This window comes from Chiroxiphia lanceolata, chromosome 8 (assembly GCF_009829145.1).
Source record: "Chiroxiphia lanceolata isolate bChiLan1 chromosome 8, bChiLan1.pri, whole genome shotgun sequence".
Lineage (NCBI taxonomy): Eukaryota > Metazoa > Chordata > Aves > Passeriformes > Pipridae > Chiroxiphia > Chiroxiphia lanceolata.
Genome location: NC_045644.1, coordinates 16,857,366 through 16,881,374, shown reverse-complemented (window position 1 = coordinate 16,881,374; position 24,009 = coordinate 16,857,366). Strand labels below are relative to the sequence as shown.

At 36.7% G+C, this 24,009-nt stretch overlaps 1 protein-coding gene and 1 long non-coding RNA gene across 3 annotated transcripts in view; one reads left to right on the top strand and one right to left on the bottom strand.

The window, feature by feature from the left end:
• Positions 1–22,613, bottom strand: part of PDE6C (phosphodiesterase 6C) — a 28,193-nt gene extending 5,580 nt beyond the window's left edge. For both annotated transcript variants that reach the window (XM_032694873.1, XM_032694872.1), the window contains exons 1-17: positions 21,938–22,613; positions 13,364–13,516; positions 13,160–13,249; positions 12,762–12,902; positions 12,178–12,252; positions 12,025–12,089; positions 11,850–11,916; positions 11,074–11,121; positions 10,634–10,783; positions 9,821–9,964; positions 9,668–9,736; positions 6,046–6,192; positions 5,566–5,673; positions 5,350–5,459; positions 3,255–3,342; positions 1,754–1,854; positions 564–671 (exon numbers count right to left, since the gene is read on the bottom strand). In XM_032694873.1, the coding sequence (XP_032550764.1) occupies positions 564–671; positions 1,754–1,854; positions 3,255–3,342; positions 5,350–5,459; positions 5,566–5,673; positions 6,046–6,192; positions 9,668–9,736; positions 9,821–9,964; positions 10,634–10,783; positions 11,074–11,121; positions 11,850–11,916; positions 12,025–12,089; positions 12,178–12,252; positions 12,762–12,902; positions 13,160–13,249; positions 13,364–13,516; positions 21,938–22,417 (2,144 nt within the window). In that variant the 5' untranslated portion in view covers positions 22,418–22,613. The remainder of the gene's footprint in view (positions 1–563; positions 672–1,753; positions 1,855–3,254; positions 3,343–5,349; positions 5,460–5,565; positions 5,674–6,045; positions 6,193–9,667; positions 9,737–9,820; positions 9,965–10,633; positions 10,784–11,073; positions 11,122–11,849; positions 11,917–12,024; positions 12,090–12,177; positions 12,253–12,761; positions 12,903–13,159; positions 13,250–13,363; positions 13,517–21,937) is intronic.
• LOC116790150 lies at positions 1,770–15,895 on the top strand. Its single transcript, XR_004358275.1, has 3 exons — positions 1,770–2,344; positions 2,594–2,801; positions 15,516–15,895. It is a non-coding gene; the product is annotated as an uncharacterized LOC116790150 (long non-coding RNA).
• Positions 22,614–24,009: the final 1,396 nt, after the last annotated feature.

The following is a 24,009-nucleotide window of genomic DNA, read 5'->3' as shown; positions in this document are numbered from 1 at the left end:
AATGAGTGTAGTTTTGGGTGTCAAGAGGATGGTGTCAGGCTCTTTTCAGTGCTGCCTGGTGACAGGATGAGAAGCAATGGCCATAAACTAAAACACTAGAAATTCCACCTCAACATGAGGAAGAACAAATATACATTGAGGGTGGCAGAGCACTGAAACAGGCTGCTCAGGGAAGTCATGGATTCTCTCTTTCTGGAGACATTCAAACCCCACCTTAACATGTTCCTGTGTAGCCTGTTTTAGGTGACCCTGACATGGCAGGGGAATTGGACTAAATGCAGATGTCCCTTCCAAACATAAGTATTCTGTGATTCTGTGATAGTTAGGATAATTATTTAAAAAAAAAAGTCTGGATTTTAAAATTAATTTAGATACCTAAGATGCAGATGGATGCACATTTTGCACATTTTGAGAAGATTGTAGACATCTATTTTAAAATCATGGTTATGCTTGTCATTGGACAATAACATCAAGTCTTAATTTGCATGTTTAGGAGCCCAAATTCTTTTAAAATCTAGTTCTAGATAACTGGTTGAATAAAGAGTAAAATATTAACCACCTACATGATTACTTCTTTTTTTGTTGGGTCAATAGATATATACTTAATTGCCTGCTCTTCTGTTTCCATTTTTTCAATTGCATCCACAATCTTTTGAAACATAGTTCTTTTCCTGTTAAAACATACCAATAGAACATATATTAGAGAACATAAGTTATTATATTAATAATTAAATAGAAAACCATATTTACTATATTTATGCTTTTCCAAACTAGCATCCTAGTCATAGTAGTATCAAAGTGAAACCCTCCTGTTGAACTCAAACTTTTCAGGTAACCTAGACATTTAGATTTTGCTATATACTACTGACATGTAAAGTAATGTGTCAGAATTCTGACAAAGCAACAAATAACCAATTTCCTACCTCTTTATATTAAACTGGGGTGGCATTCTCATTTCTTTAGTATTACATGTGCATTTCTGTACCATACTGAACTGGGAAAAGCGAAGCAAATACTAATAAATATTCTTTCACTTCCTCCCATCAAAAATCCAAAGAATTGCTAAGACCTGACTAAGAAGAAATTTCAAAAACATAAAAAGTGTCTTGCTATTCCTTAATAAATCTTCTAATTTTTGTTTAGAATCAATGAAAAAATGGAATTACTGTTATTTAAAATTTAATAACTGTTATTAAACATCTTTCTGAATTTTTTCCTGTCTTCTGTCTTTAAATTGCCCCAGTCATAAAACAAAAGGCTCCATATATCTTTAAAGAAAATACCCATTATAAAAGCACATCAAGTCACTAACAGGAACAGAATGGATGATTTGATATTTGGAGTCTTTGGCATATTTAGCACATCATTTGATGTCCGTAGGGTTTTTGTAAAGCACCATATTCATTTTCAGCATACTCTTGTTTAGTGTATTTACTGTATGGTATGCTAAATATCACATATGTGCACAACGTTATGATTAGGCTTCCAAATCCACACTTCAGGAATAGTGTTTGTTGTAACTAAAGCATATTGAAATGACCTACTGAATTTATACGAAATATTGTATATGTTTAAGTATTTTCTAATTTGTAAGCTTATAATGAATCTAAGAATGTCTTGGTTTTTACAATAATTAGACTAAATAACAATTTTAAGTAAAGTTCTATGCATATAAACAATTAAAAATTGCAGTTATACATTCTATAGGATTGACTTCTTTTCAGTACAAAGTTATACAGAATTTAGTACTTACTTGAAATACAAAGCCAAGTCAGTTGCTATTATTGCAACTTCAAATAAGTGTAGGACGGTTTCAAACTGGCGCTTATTTAGGTTCTGGAAGATGTTTAAACTCTGCAAGGTGGAAAGTTTATGAATTCAATTCCTTTTATAACACTGTCTGTGGTTTGTACTATACAGGTTCTCGCAGCATAGTATAACAAAATTGGCTGACTACAGTCCCTAAATTAAAATAATGCTACAAATTTAAAATTCACACTCCATAAATCTAATTATCCAAGAATTTTTAAAGCTTTCCAGTAGAGAGACCTTTTCCCCCTGTTAACCTGGATTGGTACTATTGCCTGCAGTGGTGTTAGGGGCCTACCATGGTAAGTGCAATGCACTTTTCCTCTAAAAGGGAATGAGACCGTCACTCTCAGCAGTTTTCTGAGTGTCCTGGCTTTATTTCTTTCTTTAACAGAAGAGACAATGCCTTTGTGAGCATGGGGAACAGCAATGCTACTGGTGAGAGCCTCCAGAGGTCCTGACAACTGCTCTGGCCAAGAGCAGGAGTTAGTCCCCAGCATCTCACATTTGAAAAAGTACATTGACATCAATAAAGGTAAAGGTGTTTTGTTTCTTCGTTTTCAACGAACAAATGCTTAGCATAAGGATTTATTCCATGACCTCATGAGGTCAGGCAACAGCATCACCACAGGATTAGAAGTGGAAAATAAGGGTGGAAGTGGGTACCTGCCACGCTGCTGTAAACAAGGGATGGAAGGGGTGCATGCATGCACATTTTGCTTTAAATCACTTATTTCCGTGGAAAATACAGAGTAAAGAGTGTAAATTGTCTCTTTTGCTGCAGCCAGAGCCTGGCGCTGAGGAGGGCAGGAAGGCCGATCCCCGGTGGAGGAGAAGGGCCTGTGGGGCAGCTGGGCCTGGGGACACTGCAGTGGGGAGCATCACCTCGGCAGCGCCTGGGGAAGGGCAACTGCAGGCGACTGCCTGGTGCAGGAAGATCAGTAATGGGAGCTGCAGCAGAGCCTCATGAGACCCCTTCTCTGTTTAGCAAGGTAAAGGTGTGGGGTGGATCTGGCCTGGCAGCAGGGGGGCCCTCCATAAACAGCTCCATCCCTTTGTTCCTCAGCTGCCAGAGCCTGAAGCTGAACTGGGTTCTCTGTTCAGGCACAGCAGTTTAATGACAACATGTGGTTGTCATGTATATATTGTATTTTCTGCTTTGGTTTCAATATCAGCTGTTTTGTGAAAATGGAAAAAACTCTGAGACACGTGAGTAAGGCCCAGAGGAAAAGCTTTTCTATCTGAAGCGAGTCTGTTTCTGGTGGAATTACCGATGTTTCTCTAAAAGTGGAAAATATGTAAGAATTTGGCTTAAACGTCTGAATTTTAGCATAATTTCTTAATCTGGACATAGAGGAATGAATGAGACCCAGTAAAATTTGGAACACTATGACCTAACTGGATCTTTTGTGTTGATCGTAGTAAGCAGAATGTCCATGACGTACCTCATCTTGCAGCAGGGTTTTACTGTACTCTAGATGATGCCTTTCTAAAATCGAAGAGCCATGAAGTTTTGCCAGTGGTGCAGCTGACCTGTTGAAAAATAGGCAATTATTTATATTATTTTGAAGACAATAGTTTTTATTCAGGTTTCATGTATTTAGGGTTGAAATGCTTCTGATCTCCATGTTCAATAGTTTAATCTGTATATGTTAACCATTGGTATGACACAGAGAAAAAAATCCAACTTGCTTGCCTTCATTTTTGTGAATGAGTAATGACGGAAATTGGAGGGCACTGGGTGTTCAGCGCCCACTAAAGTCAAAGGTGTTGTTAGATACCTCAAAACACAAAAGCTGTATTATTATATATGCCTCTATTTTGTCTTGCATGTTCAGTTTTGCCGTTTGTACAATCTATGCCAATCCTGTGTACCTTAAAAATAGCTTTTATCCATCCTTTAGTGTTTATTCTGTGGTATGGTTTTTGAACTCTTGTATATCCGTAATGACTGGGTCATGTTCCCTGGGATTCTAGTTAACTCTAAGTTAAATCTGAAATAACAGTATAATGGAATTTAAGTCCTCTAATGCCCTTGGGCTTATCCCCTCCCCCCAAAATCACCATTTTATGGACCACACAAGTCCTGACAGCTTATGTGTGTTCAGTCTTATCACAAAACTAAAAGCGTTCCCCTGACATTGGACTAAGCTTCAAGCAGAGGAAATTCTGCGTCAGACTATGATGGTGGGATGAAGGGAGAAGTGTCCTGCCTACAAGGGCTCCAGGTGGTTCTGCATGTTTAGAACTGTATTTCCCTCCTGTCTTCCCTCAGCTAATAGCTGTATTCCTCAGATAACCCCGGATGGGCTACATCATACCTGTATTTTCTGATGTGATTAAGACTGTTGTGGTAAAGCCTAATGAGTTTTATAAATAGCTTTACTGCATATGACCTCATGTAGAGGGAAGACCACAGTAGGAGGATTTAAACCCCACCTTAAACTTGTTTGGATGAGAGGCAGTCCACTGGATAAGAATCAGTGTCTGTCATTCTCTCTCTCCTACGTCACCTGGAGAATCCCTGGGAATAATCGGAAAATCCCCCTGCGTCACTGTTCTAGCACAGAGGCTGAAATGCCTCTCCTGTGAGAAGTGTATTCAGGGTCAGAGGGGGAGGATAAATCATTCTGGAGACATAGCTGGTGGAAACTGTAGTCAGAAAATTATAGTCTTCTGGTACACGTGACATTTTGAGAAACGTGTGTTCTCTGGCTAGCACTTGGAAACAAACCCACAGATCATGTAAGAGACTAAATGGTCGATTCTTCACTCTTCAAGACAAGAGTGAGTCTCACCATGATATATATTGTTGTAATACAAAGGTAAATTTAAAATGAATTAATATCATTTTATAACAAGCATCTGCTAATTCATATTGTTTTATAACAAACAAAATAGAAACCACAAAGAAATCCTTTAGAATATTTTCTCAGAACAAGAGGGAGCATGAACTGCAAAGCTGAACCTCCTGATGTGTAACTTCTGGGTATGTGGACTCAGTGGTAAACTCAAACTTGTTAGCTCAGAATCCTGTATAACATGAGGTTACACCTCAGGAAAGGAGCTACATCAGTCAGGAAACTGAGTGTGAGAAGGAACAACTGAGCTAGTCATATTAGGCAGTGGAAAAAAGAGGAAAAAAATCCTGTCTTACTCTGAACTGGCACTTGTCTATGTCACATCTTTAATCCCTCTCCAGAAAAGTGCTTATGCCCCTTTGTCTTGAAAAAGACAAAATGCCCTTTCTCATTTCTTTGTGGCCTCGTGCACAAAGTTTTGTCTACTACAATCTGTGCATTGGTAGCGTCTCTTAAAAATGCAGCATCAGGTGACCCTTCTAAGATTCTGCTTTTGCATTTTGTCTTTGTGTTTCAGCTGTCTGAAGTGCTCTGAAACAGAAACCTTCTGTAGCATGAATAATTATTTATTCATGCCAGAATATGGAATATATACCTTATATTTTTGCAAGTTTTGACTTTTTTTTTCATTTGCCACGAAAAACAGTACATTACCATGTTTTTGAGCATTTGTACTTACTTCATTTGGTACAAGTTATTGGTCCCTCTGTGATCAATGTCATGGCAGAAAGCAGCAGCAACCATGGCAAAGGCTTCTAGATCAGTATAGTATTTCTTTATTTTGCCTGTCTGTAAAAGAAAACAGATAATTCCAAGTGTGTGTCTTCCTGAATTTCCCATTTGGAATTGAAAGAAAACTAAATAATGAATGTAAGGTTAATATTAGCAACGTTACCATCAGTAGAGTAAACATTGTTTGTCCCACATTGAATCCATGTCTCCAGTTATGGTAAGTGATATCTCGATAACCCTTTCTGACTGTGTACATCCATCTTGTAAGAACCTATTGGGAACAAAAGTGATTAAGACTGTGCTGCTAATTGAAACAAAACAATGGAATTCCTATAAAATTACTGGAATGTACTATGAATTTACTGTAATAATGTGCCAATTCTTTGAAAATAAATGCTTTTCATTGAATTAAACATTGAAACAGCAAATTGTTCTTATAGAAATGCATGTTGATTTAATCCCCTATATAGCTCACACAATTCAAGATTAGTTTTATGTTTTTATGACAAATATGTAAATGTTTCATTAAAAATGGAAGGTTGTTAACCATACCGCTAATATTTTAGTATTATCTACTTCTAGATTAAAGTACCTAAAATCAGCTATTTAAAAATAAATATAAACAGGAAAAAATAAACTAAACCTCAGCTGGGACTTTGAACTTTTCAACAACATTTATCTCAAAGAACAGTCGTATTCCACAAGTTATCAGGCCATGCTCTGTAACAGGAAAGTCACTGAAGCGAAATTCATACAGTTCTAAATCTTTTGGATCAGGTAATTCTTCTTTCTGTTAGGAAAAATCAAAAACAAGGGGTTTTGTGGCAAGAACAAAGTTGGAAAAGCTTTTTTTTTCATTTTCTTCAGTAGAAATATTGCTCAAGGAAAGTATGCTTACTGCGTCTTCAAAGGCCTCAGGTGTCAGTACAAACTAATGTGTATTAAGTCATGAAACACAGTTGTGATACTGCTGGCTTTCTTCTCAAAGACAATAAATAAAAGCCTTGGACAGATTCTTCCTACTCTGAATTCCAACACAATTTGTTGTGACCATCTCAACATTTCCTAATTTTAGAAACCTCAGGCCTTGGAAATTCTCCTTCCTGGTAAAAAATCCAATGATTCTCACACTTTTAGCCTGACCTCCAGGGTACAGTTTATCTTTTTCACAACCAAAATTGTTCTCACTGAGTGTTCTTCCCTTTTGGATCTTATGAATAGTGAAGCATATAGTAACCAAAACCAACCTGTCTAGACCAAAACATTTTTTACTATTACAGTTGAATAAAGCATAGCAACAACATTTTGTTTTTACCAGAAAGTTTCCTTGCATGCCTACCTACCCATAACCTTGTCTTCTCTTGGAGACACTATAGACAAGGAAAGATTCCTGTACATTATTTGACTTCTGGAGTGCTAGCTGTTTGTTTCTGCTCCATAACCAGCTCTCAAAATAGGTCTGTCCTACCTTTTCTCCTGTGATAGTCTCTCTTTGTACTAGTCTATATACACTTAATAGACAAATCTGTAAGGTTGATTTGACATATGGAAAGTGGACTGGAAAATCCTACAAGATCAGATTTATAAACTCACAAATCTTATTTATGTTCTCATTTGTCTGATGTAGTAGATTCTTGACTGCTTCACTATTGAATGGTCTCAGTACATGCACAAAGTAAAAATTGTTACAATTCTTAAATGTACCAAGCATATAGTATGTATTGTTATTATGGTTTATTTAAATCCCTTCAAGTAATTTACTTTCTAGTGCTGTAGTTGCTGGTGATTCTGCCTTTCTGTAGTTTACAGCAGTCTATTCTGAACAGTCTGACCACTGAAGAAAATGAGGGATCATTCCAGAAGTAGTAGACTGTGTAAGTACAGAACCTTTGCCCCACATACTAAATTTCATTAGAAGTTGTCTGGTTGCCATTCCGAGATTTTTCTCTCTGAAGGGCAGACACAGAGTTTTGTCCAACTTGTACTGACAACCTCCATAAAACATATACTAAATTCTAAAATGCAGAAGATACCAAAGTTAAGAAACCCAGCACCACTTGTGAACTCTTCTATGACACTCTTCATCTGTGTATCCCAAAGCCTAGGGGGAGCAGTATTATATTTTAAAGAATGTGCTCCAATCCAAACAAGAATTAACTGAAGGAAATCTGATGCAACACTAAGAGTAGATTATATTTTTACAATGACTGCCTTCCTCCATAGCAGTCTATAAATGATCTCTACTTTTTGGATAAGGAAAAAAGATGACTGAATGTATGCATGTATTTCAAAAATAAGGCTAAACATCCATTTTCTTCTCCCTGGGTTTTTCCTTTATATCTACGCAAATCAGAGATCAAGGGCAAAGAAACCTAGACAAGTGATGGTTTAAGACCCATTACTTTGTGAATCATCAGATCTAGAAACACCTGCTTTATCCCATTAGGTATCTGGGACTCCAGGTCTTGTAATAGGATAAAGCACATGCATGTAGCCTTGGAAGTGCAGATGATATTAGACCTTTGAATTTGTGACTTCACAATGTTGAGAGAACCCACTTTAATTGCTTTTTGGAGATTTAAAAATCATACCAGTATTATGTTTTCACATTTGGAGCCTTTACCATAATACTCAGGTTTTGCTCTACCAGTAGAGAAATTTTATAATGTTTATCTATTGTTTTTTGCAGTTTTTGCATGCAGCCAGAATAAATTTCCTTTAACAGGTATGTGAAACTACACATGATCTGTTTATATTTTTTTGTTTCACCACTTGCAAGCTGTCTGAGTATCTGTTTAGTAGAAACAGTAAAACATTAACACCAATGCATTCCAGCATGCACATGTACATAGCTAAAAATAGTTTCAAGAGGTCTTTTCCCTATGGCTATGTGTACCTCAGCAAATGTGGTGTAATAGTAGGAAATATGTGAAGTGGTTGGTACAGGAAATCAACAGATTTGTGTATATTTGACCTTTTTTCTTCAGCCTAGCTCTGTTTTGATCTATTAGCAGTGGAAGTTCATTCAGTGTTTTCCTGGAGCACATCTTTGAGGTTTTTTTTCAGATAAAATAGGCCGGTGAATGTGCTCCAGGACTGCTGCACAAGAAAAGAAGTGCACTAAATGGGAAAAATTAGGAGTTTTCTTTCAAAAAGGCACTTCCTTTCTAGGTTGAAATACTAAGGCAACCAGAGAACTGCACAGTCTGGAAAAGAAATGACTCATTTTTGGTTTAGTAGTACCAGAGTAGTAGAACAGAGACCTGATTAGGTCAAATCTGTTTTGTCACTGTGAAGTCACGGATCACTGTCTTTGGACTTCTCCGCCTAAGGAAATGCAGGAAAATTAATCTGAAAGTAGGTTTGTTCCACTGACACTCCTACATTACTCCTACATACTGCCCTGTACTCTGCATTGGTGAGGCCACACCTTGAGTATTGTGTTCAGCTCTGGGCCCCTCAGTTCAGGAAGGATATTGAGGTGCTGGAGCGGGTCCAGAGAAGAGCAACGAGGCTGGTGAAGGGACTTGAGCACAAGAGGCTGAGGGAGCTGGGGTTGTTTAGTCTGGAGAAGAGAAGGCTTAGAGGTGACCTCATCACTCTCTTCAACTACCTGAAGGGAGGTTGTAGCCAGGTGGGGGTTGGTCTCTTTTCCCAGGCAACCAACAAGGTTATCAGGCATTGGAACGGCCTACCCAGAGAGGTGGTGGATTCACCATCCCTGGAGGTTTTTAAAAAGAGATTGGACATGGCCCTTAGTGCCATGATATAGTAATTGGAATTGGATCAGGGGTTGCACTTGATGATCTTGGAGGTCTTTTCCAACCCAATCTATTCTATGATTCTATGATTCTATGATACTCATACTGAGAATGAAAGAGGCCTCACTTCAATATCCCTTCTTTTATTTTCAAAATTAAATAAATTCAATTACAGATATAGCATTGTCTCCATGGATATTTTAAAAGGTTAAGCACTTTAAGTGTTAATTCATATAAACACTTCTTTATATGGCCTTGACTATCCAAGTCTGTTGATGTATATTTGGGACAGAATGTTTCCCTGTCGGTAACGGTGGGGTCTCACATACAGGAACAGTAGAGGTTGACCATGTATTACTAAATAAGCTCCATCTAGCCTGTGGCACTGATAGCTAATGTCAATTGTATTAATCAGGATTTGGTTATATGCAACTTTTTCTATGATGAGGACACATTACTGTCTGACAGAAATACATCACCAGAATTTTCAGTTTAATGACTTACCAAAATCCTGACAAGATCCTTTTGATCACATTCATCCAAACTATTTACATTTAATTTCTCCTTGTATTTCTAAAAATGAAAAAGGGTAAGAAAATTAAGTTTTTGTGTAGCAAATTTCCCACTTTAATTTTATGGTTGTGTACAGAAACTTACCAGGATAGATTCAACTTCAGCAGGAGTGGCCTTTGTCTGGTACATAAGCATTTCCTGAGCAATGTCTTTCCTGTTTTCAAGCTTGTTCATTTTATCATAAGTGTCAGTATTTAAAACAGACCACCCTAGGAACTGTGTGAGAGTCTAGAACAAAGCCAAACAAAGCAGAGATGATGCCAGGACAATAAAATGAACAATTTGAATTTACTTTTCTTAGGGTCCAGCTTCTGGTAGCACCCTTTGAAAAACAATGTGCCACTCTATTTGTTAGAGGCCTTTATCTTCCATCAACTGGTTCTGTAAGTACTCATAGCTTTTAATGAGGTTGTTTATCTCAGCCTAGTAATTAAGGCCCCATATTCCCACTTTATATAGCAGACTTTGAGGCTTATGAAGCTTAAGTCAGGTGAGTGGACTTGGATACACTGTGTAGCATCTTATCTTGCCTGAGTACATATGATCATGGATATTATGTGAACTCCCATGATCACAGGCTCAATATCCATTGGCAAGAAGCATGCCATTCTGCTTACCCATGGTGACCATGACTAAATAGTCAAATGATTGAAAATAAAATTTTATGGGACTTCTTTTTGTTACTGGCATGTAAATGATTGCTCATAATTTTTTTGTTTTATATAGGCAAAAAAAATCTCTGATTCTTAAGAAACTGTATGGTGAAGAAGATAAACATTTGTCTGGATGTTAATACAGCCTATTTGGAAATTTTCAGATATTTAAAATTACTTTTTACTATAATATTTTTTATTAACATTACATGCTCCTTAAACCCTCTAATGCTATTAAGCTTACTTCAATGATCTGTTCATCATACTCATCAAAAGGCTTTCCATCTTTCCTATTGTAAAATGTTGCAACTCCCACAATTTCTTCTTTTTTGTTGACAATAGGCAATGACAGGACATTTTTAACAACCCATCCAGACTCATCCACTGGTCCTTTCTGTAGGAAAGCCAAAAACCAGGAAATGTATATTTCTTTGAAAGTAATAACACAGCTATTGATATAAGCAATGCAACAACAAGATCCATGCATCACAAAGGAGAAATTATTTATGTAATCAACTGTATAACTAATTAGTGGCAAACATTAGCATATTTGTCTGCAATATCTATATTGTAGAATATAGATATAATTAATTATATTATATCTATAATATAACAAATATATATGTATAAATATATAACTATAATTAATTACGTATCTGTAATTACTAACATTACTGAAATTACCTGAAATGTGAAATATTCATCTTCTGGTGCATTCATCATGTTACAAATCTGCAGCATAAAGAAAATGAGGCATTGTTTAAATGGAATATAATGGGTATCAAGACTTAGCCTGATATTTTAAAAAGGCATGTTTATTTTCTAAGCTAGGAACAGTAAACATCCCAGCCAGCTAGAGAAATTAAAACTTAGTTTTAAAACTTTGTTCCTATTAAATTAGATGTGGTTATTCTACCAGACATCACTCTGGAGTATTTGTAGCAAACTCCCTCATGTAGGATGTCTCACAGTGCAAAAGCATAATGATTAAGAAAATGACTTCCAGTTTAAAATGGCATGGGGGTTTCTAGAATGAAATAATTGAGTTCTAAGGGCTCTATTAAACATACCATAGGGTTACTAATAGCTATCATACATCAAGACTTTGAATTACTTAAAAAAAGAAAATTTTAAAACTTTGTATGTGATGGGTTTCTTACTTTTGACTTTTTTTATGAGACTTAGCACACCTGGAAAGTGACGTCAGATGCACACATTTTCCTCTGATATCTCCATAATCAGAGGAAAATTTTCCAGATATTTTGGACGTTTGTGCTGAGGCCTTGTCTCCATCCAGACTACTGATTCACATGGTTTCACTAGGAACCAATGACACTGGAACAACATGGTATTTTTGTAGAGGATTTTGGTCATGTGGAGGTTTGGGGTTGTTTTTTTTGTTCAATCAGAACAACTGTATGAACTAAAACTTTTAGATTTTACTATTGTTATGAACTTACAAGTCCATTTTCAGCAACATATGTTGGCAGTCCACTGATAAGACACCAGTGATCTGCTGGAGGTGACCTTTAGAGAGACAATGAAATTAAATTATTTCTACAATATAGACATGTTATTCTATCCCAGCAATATATCTAATTACCACACATTTGCAGGGTGCCAGTGAATACTCACGGAATGACTTTGATTTCTTCTTGTCCATGTAAAAGATAGTCAATAATCTTATAAAAGTTAACTTCCTAAATGAAAAGAGAAAAACATGTAGGTGACCTGTACAACCTCAATGTCAAACTTAAGATTCATAAAAAGAAAAATTAATATCCTTACTCGTCCATCAGGTGTCTTGGGGCCTTTGTATGGCTCTGCCTCCCCCAGCCGGATTGGCCACTCATCATAGAACTCCTGAGAAAATGATACACAGGGTTTAGCAAAAGAAAAAAACCAAACCAGTTCTGTGTTCAAAGATAACATCACATCTGTGGATTCCAATTTTATGTTTTTTTTTATTTCTCCATGGTTTACTATGGTCACATTTCAGACAATATTAAGAAAACATTGTTCATTATAATCCAGGCAATGTTTACCAGTAAATTGCAGGCTAATCTGAATCTTATCTCTAGACAGTTGTACAGCTTAATTGTTGTTTTAGAAGGCAGGTATTTCAGATCTGCACTTCCCTCTTCTACCTTTTCTCATATGGAATTATTAGTATGAAAAATTATTTCAAAATTAGCCTTCAGGTTTATCATGATTGTATCCTTTGCCATGCTTATATTTCACATGTAATCTTTGTAACATGGTTAAATTTATATAAATTATCCCAAAGGGCTAGAAAGGATGGTAACTTTGTGTCTTTGAGACTTAAAGTTAGGAGTAGGACATTTCTAGCAAGTAGGCAAAATAGTTGTTACCTTCTCTTTAGTCATGTCCAGCAGACCAATGGAGTATCTTTCACAATTCAGATACATTCGAATAGTGTACAGTGCTTTGTGAAACTGCCGTTCTATATCTGTTAGCTCTTCAAATACTTTGTTGGCAGACCACAAAAGCATCTATTTACAAAAGAGAAACAGGGTAAATATTCATAGCAGTGGGAAACATATGCATCCTAGGCATTCCAGAACAAAATGATAAGGTGCATTACTGTTATCATATGAAAAAATAGATGGTATCCTTACTTCAGTAAGCATGCAAGAATATAAAATAGTGGGAATAAGAGTGGTTTCACACAAAAATTAAGTCACAATCAATCAATCAATCAATTATAATTGTAATAAATAAGTATTATCATAGAAAAATTCTTCTATACCTGACTTCTTCGTGATTCGATATTGTAGAGATACGATGTGTGATGATTTCTTATGACCAAAGACACAAAATTGAGGTATTTTTTAAATACCTAAAAATGATAAAGAGCAAAAATAAGATGAAAGTATCAAACCAAGGGATAGAATCACTCAAACTACTAATTGAACTAACAGCTATATCGTTGTGTGTCATTTAATGTTATTACCTCTTCATCCTCTTTTGAGAACTCGGGGGCATTTAATTTGTTGAGTGCCATCAGAACAGCAAGCACCTCTTTACCCTGTGTAATTGGAGTTGCCAACATATTGACTGTTTTATAACCAGTTTTTTTGTCCAGCAAGTCAGAAAAATGGTTGTTCTGAAAGAAAAAAAAAAATCACAAATTAAATGCAGAACAATTAGTTACATGCAAAGACCAAATGATCATTTCATTTGACAACTTCTGTTTGCAATGCTGTGAGCACAGTTTCACACTGCAGTAGGTTTATACTTGCAAAAAACCCTTTATCATTATCTAACTCAATCTTGCAGAGTTATACGTACAAGCTTAACTTAGGCATTGGCTATGAAGATAGTTTCTGAAACCAAGTTCTGTGCAGGTCTTTATTCTAATGCTGAGGAATTTGAGGAATTAAAAATGTGTGAAAATCTAGAATAAATGAAAGAACAATAAGAACTGCTCCCTGATAACCCATGAATCTAATACATATGGCTTGCATGTAAGAGATTTACTTCACAGCTATGTCAATATTTACTATTATTTAATTATTTCTGTAGATAAAATTCATTATACTGTTCCAACACCTAGTATTTAAAACTACCATCTGTCCTGGCTAAAAATGCTTCTGGCAGAGAAGCATCCCCTGCATGTACACATGTGGCTGAGCTGTTTCTTATTTCTTCCTGTCTGACAGGCTCCCAGTCCTGTTGCTCCCAGCCCAACATGCTCTTCTGGTGAAAGGAAGGGTATAAGACTAGGGGGATCAGAACACAGAGCTGCTTTTGTTGTGTATGTGATCCTGTGGGAATAAAACCATGTGACTAATGAATGAGCCACAACTAACTATCCAGCCAGTTTCATCCTTGAAACTGAATGCTTAGGAGGGTTTAGCAAAAGTTATTATTTTAAATTTTTAATATAAAAAATACTGAGAGGCTAGTTCATGTTTCATGGAAAACTGTTTTATTTCCTCATATCGAAGAAATTCTTGGTGTTTTCTTGAATGGCTTTAGTGTTCTCTTTAAAAAAGAGATTTAAAAATTTTGGGGGAAATCTGTTTGTTAAGGGCTGTTATGTTTTGCGATGTTATTATGAAAATACACCTGAATGAGGTGAGTTATGATTTGGGGGGTTGAAGTCTATTGATATGTGCATACTGAGAAGAGACATGGTTCTACTAAGCAGCTAAAATAGCCAGGCTGTCTTCACTGAGCCTTTTCCATCCCCTCACATATGCCACTGCTAAAGGGCGGTGCTCAGACTTCTTCAGAGAGATGAGCACTCAAGTCTTGATCTGCAGTCAATGGCAGAATCTCCTTGAATTTCCTTTAACAAGTCTGCTTCTGATTTCTCAAGGTGATGAGCAGCTGGTGTTAAATAAGAATGTCAGGAGGCAGCAAGTGGCCTGGTAACCAGGGAAGGTCAGACTACATTGGGACACCATGGATAGGAATGGCAGCTGGCCAGAGCAAGCCCAACGGAGTCCTGTTTTAAGGACATGCATGCAGAATCAAGATTCCCAAATCTTACCGGTCTTCTGCTGTTGACAAATATTTGTGAAGCCACTTATAAAGCAACTGACTTGTTACTCCATGTCCACCCACAAAGCTGGTAAATATTACTGATACTGATGACTGCATTAGCTTAGGCAGCTGAGATCTGAGTGGTGGATCTCAAGGTGTCTTCCTTGCTGATAGGCTGGAGAATGTTGCAGAATGCCACGTAATGGAATTTCAGCTTTCATAAGTTATATAGAGAGCTACTTAAACAAAAACCCCAACAAATAAATATTTTCTAGAGCATAAAATCAAGCGTGACAGTACTCGGAAATGCCAGAACTAAATTTTTTTGTCTGCAATTTAGATCTTTCCTCTTAATTTCCTTTCCCCCTCTTTGGTCTAGCAACTTTTTCTAGTATATTTTGAATTTATAGCATACACAACCCTGAGAAGGAAGACTGAATTTTATTATGTGATCAAAATATTAGGGTTGGATTTTTTTTCCCCTTCAGTTCTTCATACTCTTTAGATAGTCTGTCTTCTACATTTGCCTTTTATGTTTCCTTCTAGAACTGCATTTTGGTGAAAGGAATTCAATTTCTGGAAGTAACTCTTAAATTTCTTTTCTATGTTTACAGCCTGGACTCTCTTACTGAGAGTTGATTCTCTTAAGGACAGCCTGTGTCATCCTTATAAATAGCATTCAATGTGTCAGGCTGTGTTTGGGTCCCTGGAAAGTGTAGCCAGTTTTGAATATATCGTCCACATGAAAAGGGGATGTCTTCTCTATTTTTGACAAAATTTCCCTGTTTTGCTGTTTTCAGTTTTTCTCAGAGAAAGGCATAGGGCGATCTCACACAACAGACAGAAAATGCCAATCTATCTCTTCTGTGTAAGAATCAAATAGCCTGCTAAACAAATATGTTATTACATGGAAATACTTGGTTTTCTCTGAGATGTACTACCTACTGACATAACCATTCTGGACTTGGATGTGCTTTTGGGCTTCAGTAACAAATTCTAAATCTCTGTTTTAGCCACTGAAAATCAAGTAAATCACATAGATAATTTAACCCTATTTTGTAGTCCTTCTGCATCAGTAAGAGCATCTAGCATGATGGTGAGGCTCAAGTTTCTGGTTTTAGGGACACTGTGTACTGCTATGAGGGAATAAATAAAAATTTCAGACACCCCTGTATTTCTGAATGCTTAAAATGGATGTATATATACCAAAGAAGCTGAATCAGCAGGACACAGCTGCTATGTCTTACTTTGTTCAATAACTCCAGGCTGAAGGTACAAGCAGTGGTGTTAAGAAGTGTTCAGAAGAAGCAATTTGGTCATGCGAGTTTTTCAGAGGAAATGTGGTCTGCAATACCAGAGCCCGAGGAACATCTTGGTATTCCCATGACTACATGAATGTGGACATTTAGTCTACTTGAGCCTGCTCTTATGGATCAAACTGTCTTTTAGAGCGCTGTTTTGAACTTTCAGCTCTCAATCAAATCATAAAATAGGCTTTAAAAAAGAAATTATGGAAAAAACAATCTGCTGCTAACTCTTTAACTGTAGTACATCTGAAAGCATTTTCTGCTAGCTCCACTTAAAGTTGAGATACCAAGCCATTTGCTATACAATGATCAGTTCTTTAGATACATCCCAAGACGTGCAACGTGTCCTGGATTTGCACTAAGGTAGCACCAGCACCTACCTAGCACAGCTAGCTAGCACAACCCTTTCAGTGAAGAAATGTTTTTTAATATCCAATCTAAACTTCCCCTGGCACAACTTGAGGCCCTTTCTTCTTGTCCTGTCACTTGTTAGTTGGGAGAAGAGGCTGACTCCCACCTCACTACAATCACCTTTCTTTCAGGTAGTTGTAGAGAGTGATAAGGATCTCTCTGAGCCTCCTTTTCTCCAGGCTAAACACCCCCATCTCCCTCAGCTGCTCCTCATTAGACTTGTGGTCCAGATCCTTCTCCAACTTTGTTGCCCTTCTCTGGAGGTGCTCCAGCACCTCAGTATGTTTTTTGTAGTGAGGGGCCCAGAACTTGAAACAGGATTCAAGATGCAGCCTCACCAGCGCTGAGTACAGGGACATGATCTCTGCCATGGTCCTGCTGGTCACACTATTGCTGATCCAAGTCAGGATGCCCTGGTCCTTCTTGGCCACCTGGGCTCACACTGGCTCGTGTTCAGCTGGTGTCAACCAGCACCCCCAAGTTCTTTTCCATTGGGCAGCTTCCAGCCACTCTTCCCCAAACCTGTAGTGCCACATGGGGTTGAAGTGACCCAATGGAACAGAAGTGATAAGACTTAGTCCTGCAGGTGAAGTAATAGGGCCAAGAGAGTAAATGCCTGTTTTTCTCCACCTCTTTCTCCTTGTAAAGCACAGAGGAAGAAGGGCTTACTGTGACCCCTTGCAGTTATGACTATTTTGCTTCTTTTGGGCGGGAGGTTTGTGTTGCATAGATGAGCTTAGACTGGTCAAAACGTATCATCCTTTGGAGTGTGGAGCACTACTGGAATGGGAACCACAAGAATCTTTGGCATGAGGAGCTGGTGTCACCCTCCTGTATTTCCTTGCATTATCTCTACATGTTTCTGGTTTTCTTTCTGGTAGCTCTGCAGTATTTTCTTCTCTTCCTGATATTTTGTTCTTCCACTCTTTTGTCTTCCACTGGTTCAGGTTTCTCAAAATTTTAAACACTCAGTAGGTGGTATTGGTGTGCTATATTGCTTCATCTCATACTTCTGCTTAGCCTAATTTCAACTCATGAATGTTTTTGTTTCATAATGATGTAATTGAGTATGAATATAGAAAATGAAGAATACCTACCATTAGCTACAAAATGTCATCAATCTGATTCAAGACCAAACCCAATTAGTTAAATGAGTTGGCCATTCCTTAGACCACACTCCAAAAACCATGTATTGTCAGGGATGTAAATTGCATTTTGAGATGTAACTTACTAGCATTACGGAACAAATTGACTTTGTTATCTTCAAGATCACTAGGGTTGTGAAACTTAATCAAGTAGAAATTAATATATATTTAACAGCACTTGGGGGTTGAACTTTTCAGTTTTGTCAGTGAAATGCCTGCTTGTTACTTGCCATATGTAGTGGCTATTTTGGAACTTTTTTAAATTGGATTTGTATTGTATTGCTTTAAGTATTTTTTCACATAAACTAAGAAAACTAGGTTAAAAGGGAGATTTTCCTTTTAATTTTTAACATGCATTTTTTCTTCAATTTTGGGAGCTTTCCTCTTTTAACACTAAGTCAAGGGAAGAATTGTTTGGTGTTTCCTTCTGAAAGGCAGGATTAATAGAAATTTGTTTCCGTGTTAAAATATTTTCTGGTAAACTGACCGAACCTTTGTCTTTATAACAGATAGGAACATGTTTACATTTTTCCAGTTAATATTTACTGTGTTGAGTGTGAATTTCTGACAATCTGATTTTTATTATCAAGATGATAAGACAGAGGAGTGGAAATTAACATTCACGATGCACATTCTTCCAAGGTGAAAGGCCACCTCATTTCAGGCACAGCCTGGAGTCTGGGGCCCAGCACATTCACATCAGTCTGAAACTCCTGTTGCTTCAGACAGGCCTGGAATTAAAGTCTCTCCCACTCTTGCAATTAAGAGAAGTAAAGCTGCAGTCTGAAGCTGGATCAGCTTGCAAGGGGATGATACAAGTACTTGCAACTTGAAGATGTATTTAAGTTGGTTTGTATCATAGATTTCCAGTGTTTAAATTAAGTGACACAAAGATCACTGGTCTGACTGCTTAATCTGAATTGGAATGTCTCCGTGACCTCTTGTTTCTTCACTTCACTGAGGTTTGTACAGGACCTCTAAAAATGAGGCATCGTCTTATTTCAGCATCAGAACATTTCAGTCCATTTATAGTTCTAATCCAAAAGCTTTCACTTCTTTAGAAGCATTTTTTTTCACCATTTTTATAATTTTATATTCTACTAAAGCCAGGAATATTTTTTCTTGAGTTTCCAACCCTCAGTTAAATCCTTGTCTTCAGATACCTCTGAATTGAAAGGAATAGTGTAATAATTTAAATAGACTATGGATTAAAGCAAATATATAGTATTTATTATTGGTTCTTACAAGATGAGAATGTGAGATTTTCATTCCCCAGAAGACATACTCCTTGTTGAACTATTTCTTAGTTTTATTTGGAAATAATGCCTTACTAAAAAATGTAAAGTAATTTTACTGTCCTTTATAATGTTGCCTGTGTTATCAGTTACTATTTAAAGAATTGTAATGGACATACCAAATTTTTATGCAACCTATTATTTTCCTTTGTAATATTTGAGTCACATACTCTGCTAGACCCTGGGAATAATGTGAGACAAATTGTTAGGGTAAGGGTCCTGCCTGGCCTTCTATTTCTCACAACTATTAAATCCTGGATTAAACACTATTAGCTCTCACAGTCAACAGGTCCATAATCTTGTGGGGAGAGACTGTTCTGCCTGCTAATTGAATTACAGAAGGTCTGTATCTTTTCCTCTGCTTTTCTTTTCTGAAGCATTAGTCAGGATGAGGAGCTTCCTCACGTTTATTGGTACCTTTCCAGGTTGAAGAAGGAGATAATCCCTAAAGAACTGGTTACCAGGCACTAAAAGTGGAGTCATTTATTTTTTCTCCCAATGATTTATTGCTGTTCTGATCTTTTATTACATTTATTTTTGTTATAAAGGCATGATGACTAAAGAATGAAAATGTCACACCGTGGGTTTGTCACTGTTGTTATGTACTTAAGATTTAAAAAGCACTATGCTGTTTGGATATGGAATGTGTCAACAGTAGAAAGTGGCTAGACACAACATTTTTGAAGTACTATAGCCATCTAGAAGTAGTCATTGTGCATTTTGTATTCTGACAAGGCAGTAGGGGCAAAATTCCTCTCTGGCTTAATTCTGTTTGTAATTTTTTGTTCAGAACTTGAGTAATCTAGTATCTAGCAGATAATCTAGTTTGATTGAAGTGCGTATGAAGTGAACTGAAAAATGATCATCCTTTCAAAACATGATAAAGGCTTCAGTGGCTGCCTATTTCTGCTGCCATGGACTAATCATATTCCTTAAATGTTACTGACTCAAGCTGCAGTTCTGGATTCCCTATGGAGGTAAAGATTCTGGTGACATTAGTAGGAGCTTTGCCTGTGTGAGGAGTGTGGACTTGGACAGGAACATTTTGTACACATAGAATGGAAATCATGAAAATTTTGACGTCTTTGGGGTTGTTTTTAAATATCAAACCTTGGTCCCAGAGAAGTCTCTGGGAGTTTTGTACTTAACTTATAAAATGTAAATATTTATATGACATTTAGTTACCAAATGTAGATTAAAGAGACTGTGGTTTAATTGCATTTTTAAGTGTGTGCTTAATGGCATAGACCTCAGTAATCCTAAGAGAGTAAATGGGTGCCTAACTAAAAATTACCTTAGAATGACTGAATAATAACTGGACAGATATCAAGCTGATATGAATTAATTTATGAGTGCAAAATACCTAGTAGGATTAGATGGACAGAAAATTTCTCTCATTTAAGCATATTCAAATGACATTTCTCACAAAATTTTGAACAAATCCTACTACAAACACAGAAATATTTGGGCAGCCCTGTTCTGGGCGCCTCTCGCATACTGATGTTGAGAAGCAGTGGAGTGTCTGATAAGAGGCACATCTTTCTTGATCCTCCTGATCTTTTCTCAGGTAATCAGTCTTATGAATTTAGAAGGATTATCCTCCAATCCCCCCACGTGGTGGTAAGAGGCAGTAAGTCAGACTCTTCTTGTCAGAACAGCAGTCATTGAAGAAAACGTTAGTGGTCAGTTGAAAATCAACTGATTTGTTTTATCAAATCAGTCATTCTTCTGTTTGCTCCTGTGATTCCTATTTACATCTGAGGTAGTTTACTATATATTAGAATGTTCTTTTCACATATATATATGTTTTAATTTGTTTCTGAGCTTTAAAAATAGCCCTTTATAACTATAAGCCTTATAAAATGTATTATTTTTTCATTTACCTCTTGGAAAGCATAGATAATGGCAATTATAAATATTTTTATTATTTACAATGAGCTTAGGACATTGAGGTAATTTCTATCTCTGAAACGGCCTGGAATTTTTAATTGACTCTATAGGAAATACTGAGAATCCAGACTGTCATCTTGAGAATTATCTTAGCACCATTTGATTATGCTCAGCTTTTCCACATAAGACTAAAATGTCACCATCTGATGATATAAGGTTAGCTATTTTTAAAGAAGTCTTCAACAATCCAAGCATATTTATGTTTCCCCATATATTTCAGAGTAGTTTCTAAAGCAGATGTCATTCATGCATGTTTAATTTTTGTTAGGTCACTCATAATTTTAATTAACATTTATAATAACCTTTATCAGCCTCTTAAGTACAGAAGGTGATTCTGTGCAAATTTAATATGAACTTCAAAAATATCAGAACAGATCAGACTCATTAATCTTCTTCTATAGATGGTTCTGAACAAAAGCCCTGGATCTAGACCTACTTGATTGGATCCATTTAAAATCAAACACTGACTTGAACCTGAACATATATGTTGGCATCATCTTCATCTGTCCTCAGTCACCTACTTATAAGGATGCATCTTCATTACAAAAGCTGCAAATTAGGTGTATTCAGAGATAGATGTATGGCAGCACAGAATGATAAGGGAGAGCACTTGCAAGCCCATATTGGAAAACAGAATAGAAGCCTGCCTTGTTCAACAGAGACACAAATATTTACTGGTCTCTATTTATCTAATATTCTTCTCCTTTATTATAGTCATTGACATTACAACAACTATGAGGATACTGGAAATACCTCACAAGGCTACATGATGTGGTTCTACTGGATTTTATGCAATCTGCTGATGCTTTTCTCATGTTATTGGTCTGAATTTTGTCTCTGAGATGTTTTGAAAGAATGACTTTTTACCTGGGTAGGAAACTGCATAAGCAAATGCACAGAAACCCATTCCCCAGGAGAAGTCACTTACCTTTGTCACATCAGGTACATTAAAAAACTTCTTGGTATGAGCAGTCCATCCCGCTATCCCGATGTCCAGAGGAAAAACAGTCTCATTTTCTGGTTTTACCAAATTTTCCTCATAGCTGGAAGTTGGAGTGACATCCAAAAGCCTGGTGGCTACCTCTGGAATACCATTTCGGGAACGACAAAGAAACATACTACACCGATCAGCTGCCAGCAGCTGTGCCAGCCTCTGCAGGGCCTTGTGCACTATCTTTTCCATAACACCTGCTTCATCTTGGATTTCTGTTATCAACTCAAAAATTATGTTACTTTCCTCCAGACGAGACATGTCTTTGAAGCTGACTCCTTCCTTCACATCTCCAGGGTTCACTTTAAAGATACTTCCCAGCACTTCTGCCCTCATTTTTCGGTCAAAATACTCCTTGGCAAACTGAGGATTGTTCTCCAGGTATTTTTCAACAGCATCTTTATTTACCTCACCCATTTTTGCTGGATTTTTCTTAGGATTTCTTTTAGAAATTCATCACCATCAAAGCAGGAGTGGTAGGAAGAAGTCCTAACTTGTTACTAGTAAGAAAAATGTACTTTGTACATATTGTATAGCTCACAGACATAATACATTCACCTTCCTCTGTGGCTTTCAAGCCTTCTGAAACTCTTGAGATATGACAGAAGGCACTGGCTTAGCATCTTCTTAGTGTGAGATCTTGGAGACTGCTAATTAAAGAGATGTCAGGACACTAAACCCCTGAGCATTCTTAGCTCATAAATCCTCAGGGAATCATTTTAGCATTTTAAACTAACCAATTAATTCTTAGACCTTATAAAATTGTTTGACGTGTAGATATGTATACCTGCATGTTATCTCCTTCATTCACAGCATATATATTGTACTATGCACACAAAAGTTCCCATTAAAAGTTATTATGAGCTAGATGCTCATCCCACATTAGACACGTGCACAGACGTACACACGTGTATTTGTGAGAGTTACTTAAGGGCAGGAAAATAGAATGTTGTGGAGAAATCTTTTAAATTGTGAAATTTAGTTTTACTTGAAATAGGGAATAGGTGATAGAAATTGGATTACTGAAAGTAAATAATTATTAAGCTATACATGCATAAAATGGGTGAAATCCTAAAGACCTCACAAAACTAAAGAACCTACAAAAGTCCGAGCTTGCTCAAGTGCTAGGTGAAGATGGAATAAAAGAATTAGAATTTGACTCACCACAGCCAGACATGACTTGGTTATATATTTTTTTTCTAAAATAGATAGCTAAAAGAAAAAACAAAATCAGAAAATTGATTAAATTCTGAGTTGAGGAGACAGTAAAATTTTTTATTCTATAAGCATAACTATCCAGTCAGGTTCTATGCCTTCTTCAGAAAAAAATTGATATTTCTGCTGTCTTAAATAGCAGAAAAATTATAATAACTGACAGATATTTGGCAAAGAGAGAATCATGACTCTGCTCTTAAATATACATGGTTATGCATCTTTAAAGTTTCCTACCATCAGAAGTTCAACATTACTCACATGAATTGAAAAGGAATGATGGAAACTGTTGAATTTTAGGAGCAAACACCCCAAGGCTATTTGAGTGAGAAGGCTGAGTTTAAACTGAATGCCAACTATAACAGCAAATTATCTGTGTTCATTGAAACAGATCTGAATTTCAGCACAATAGGAAGATTGCAATACAACTAATCTTATTTCTGTTTGTGGCATCCACATTGCTTAGAAGCAGAAAGAGATTCTTGATGTAAGAAGAAAGAAACATACACCCTTTGGCAATTCTTAATTTGTAAAGAATAATTGCCAAAGTACAACTTCATCTGTCTTCCAGAAGCCACAGTGTGTCAACATTCGTTTTTATCAACAGATCTATAAGAATCAATATGGGCAACTAACACAGATACTCTCGTGCACAAAGAACAGGTCACTGATTGGTGTGTAGCTAACTCACTACACTAGTTTTCCCTCTGACCATGATATGAAACACCAGGTATGACACTAATTTTTACTGGACTGCAGTTGCCATACAGAGTTAAAAATGCATATGAAAATCAGCA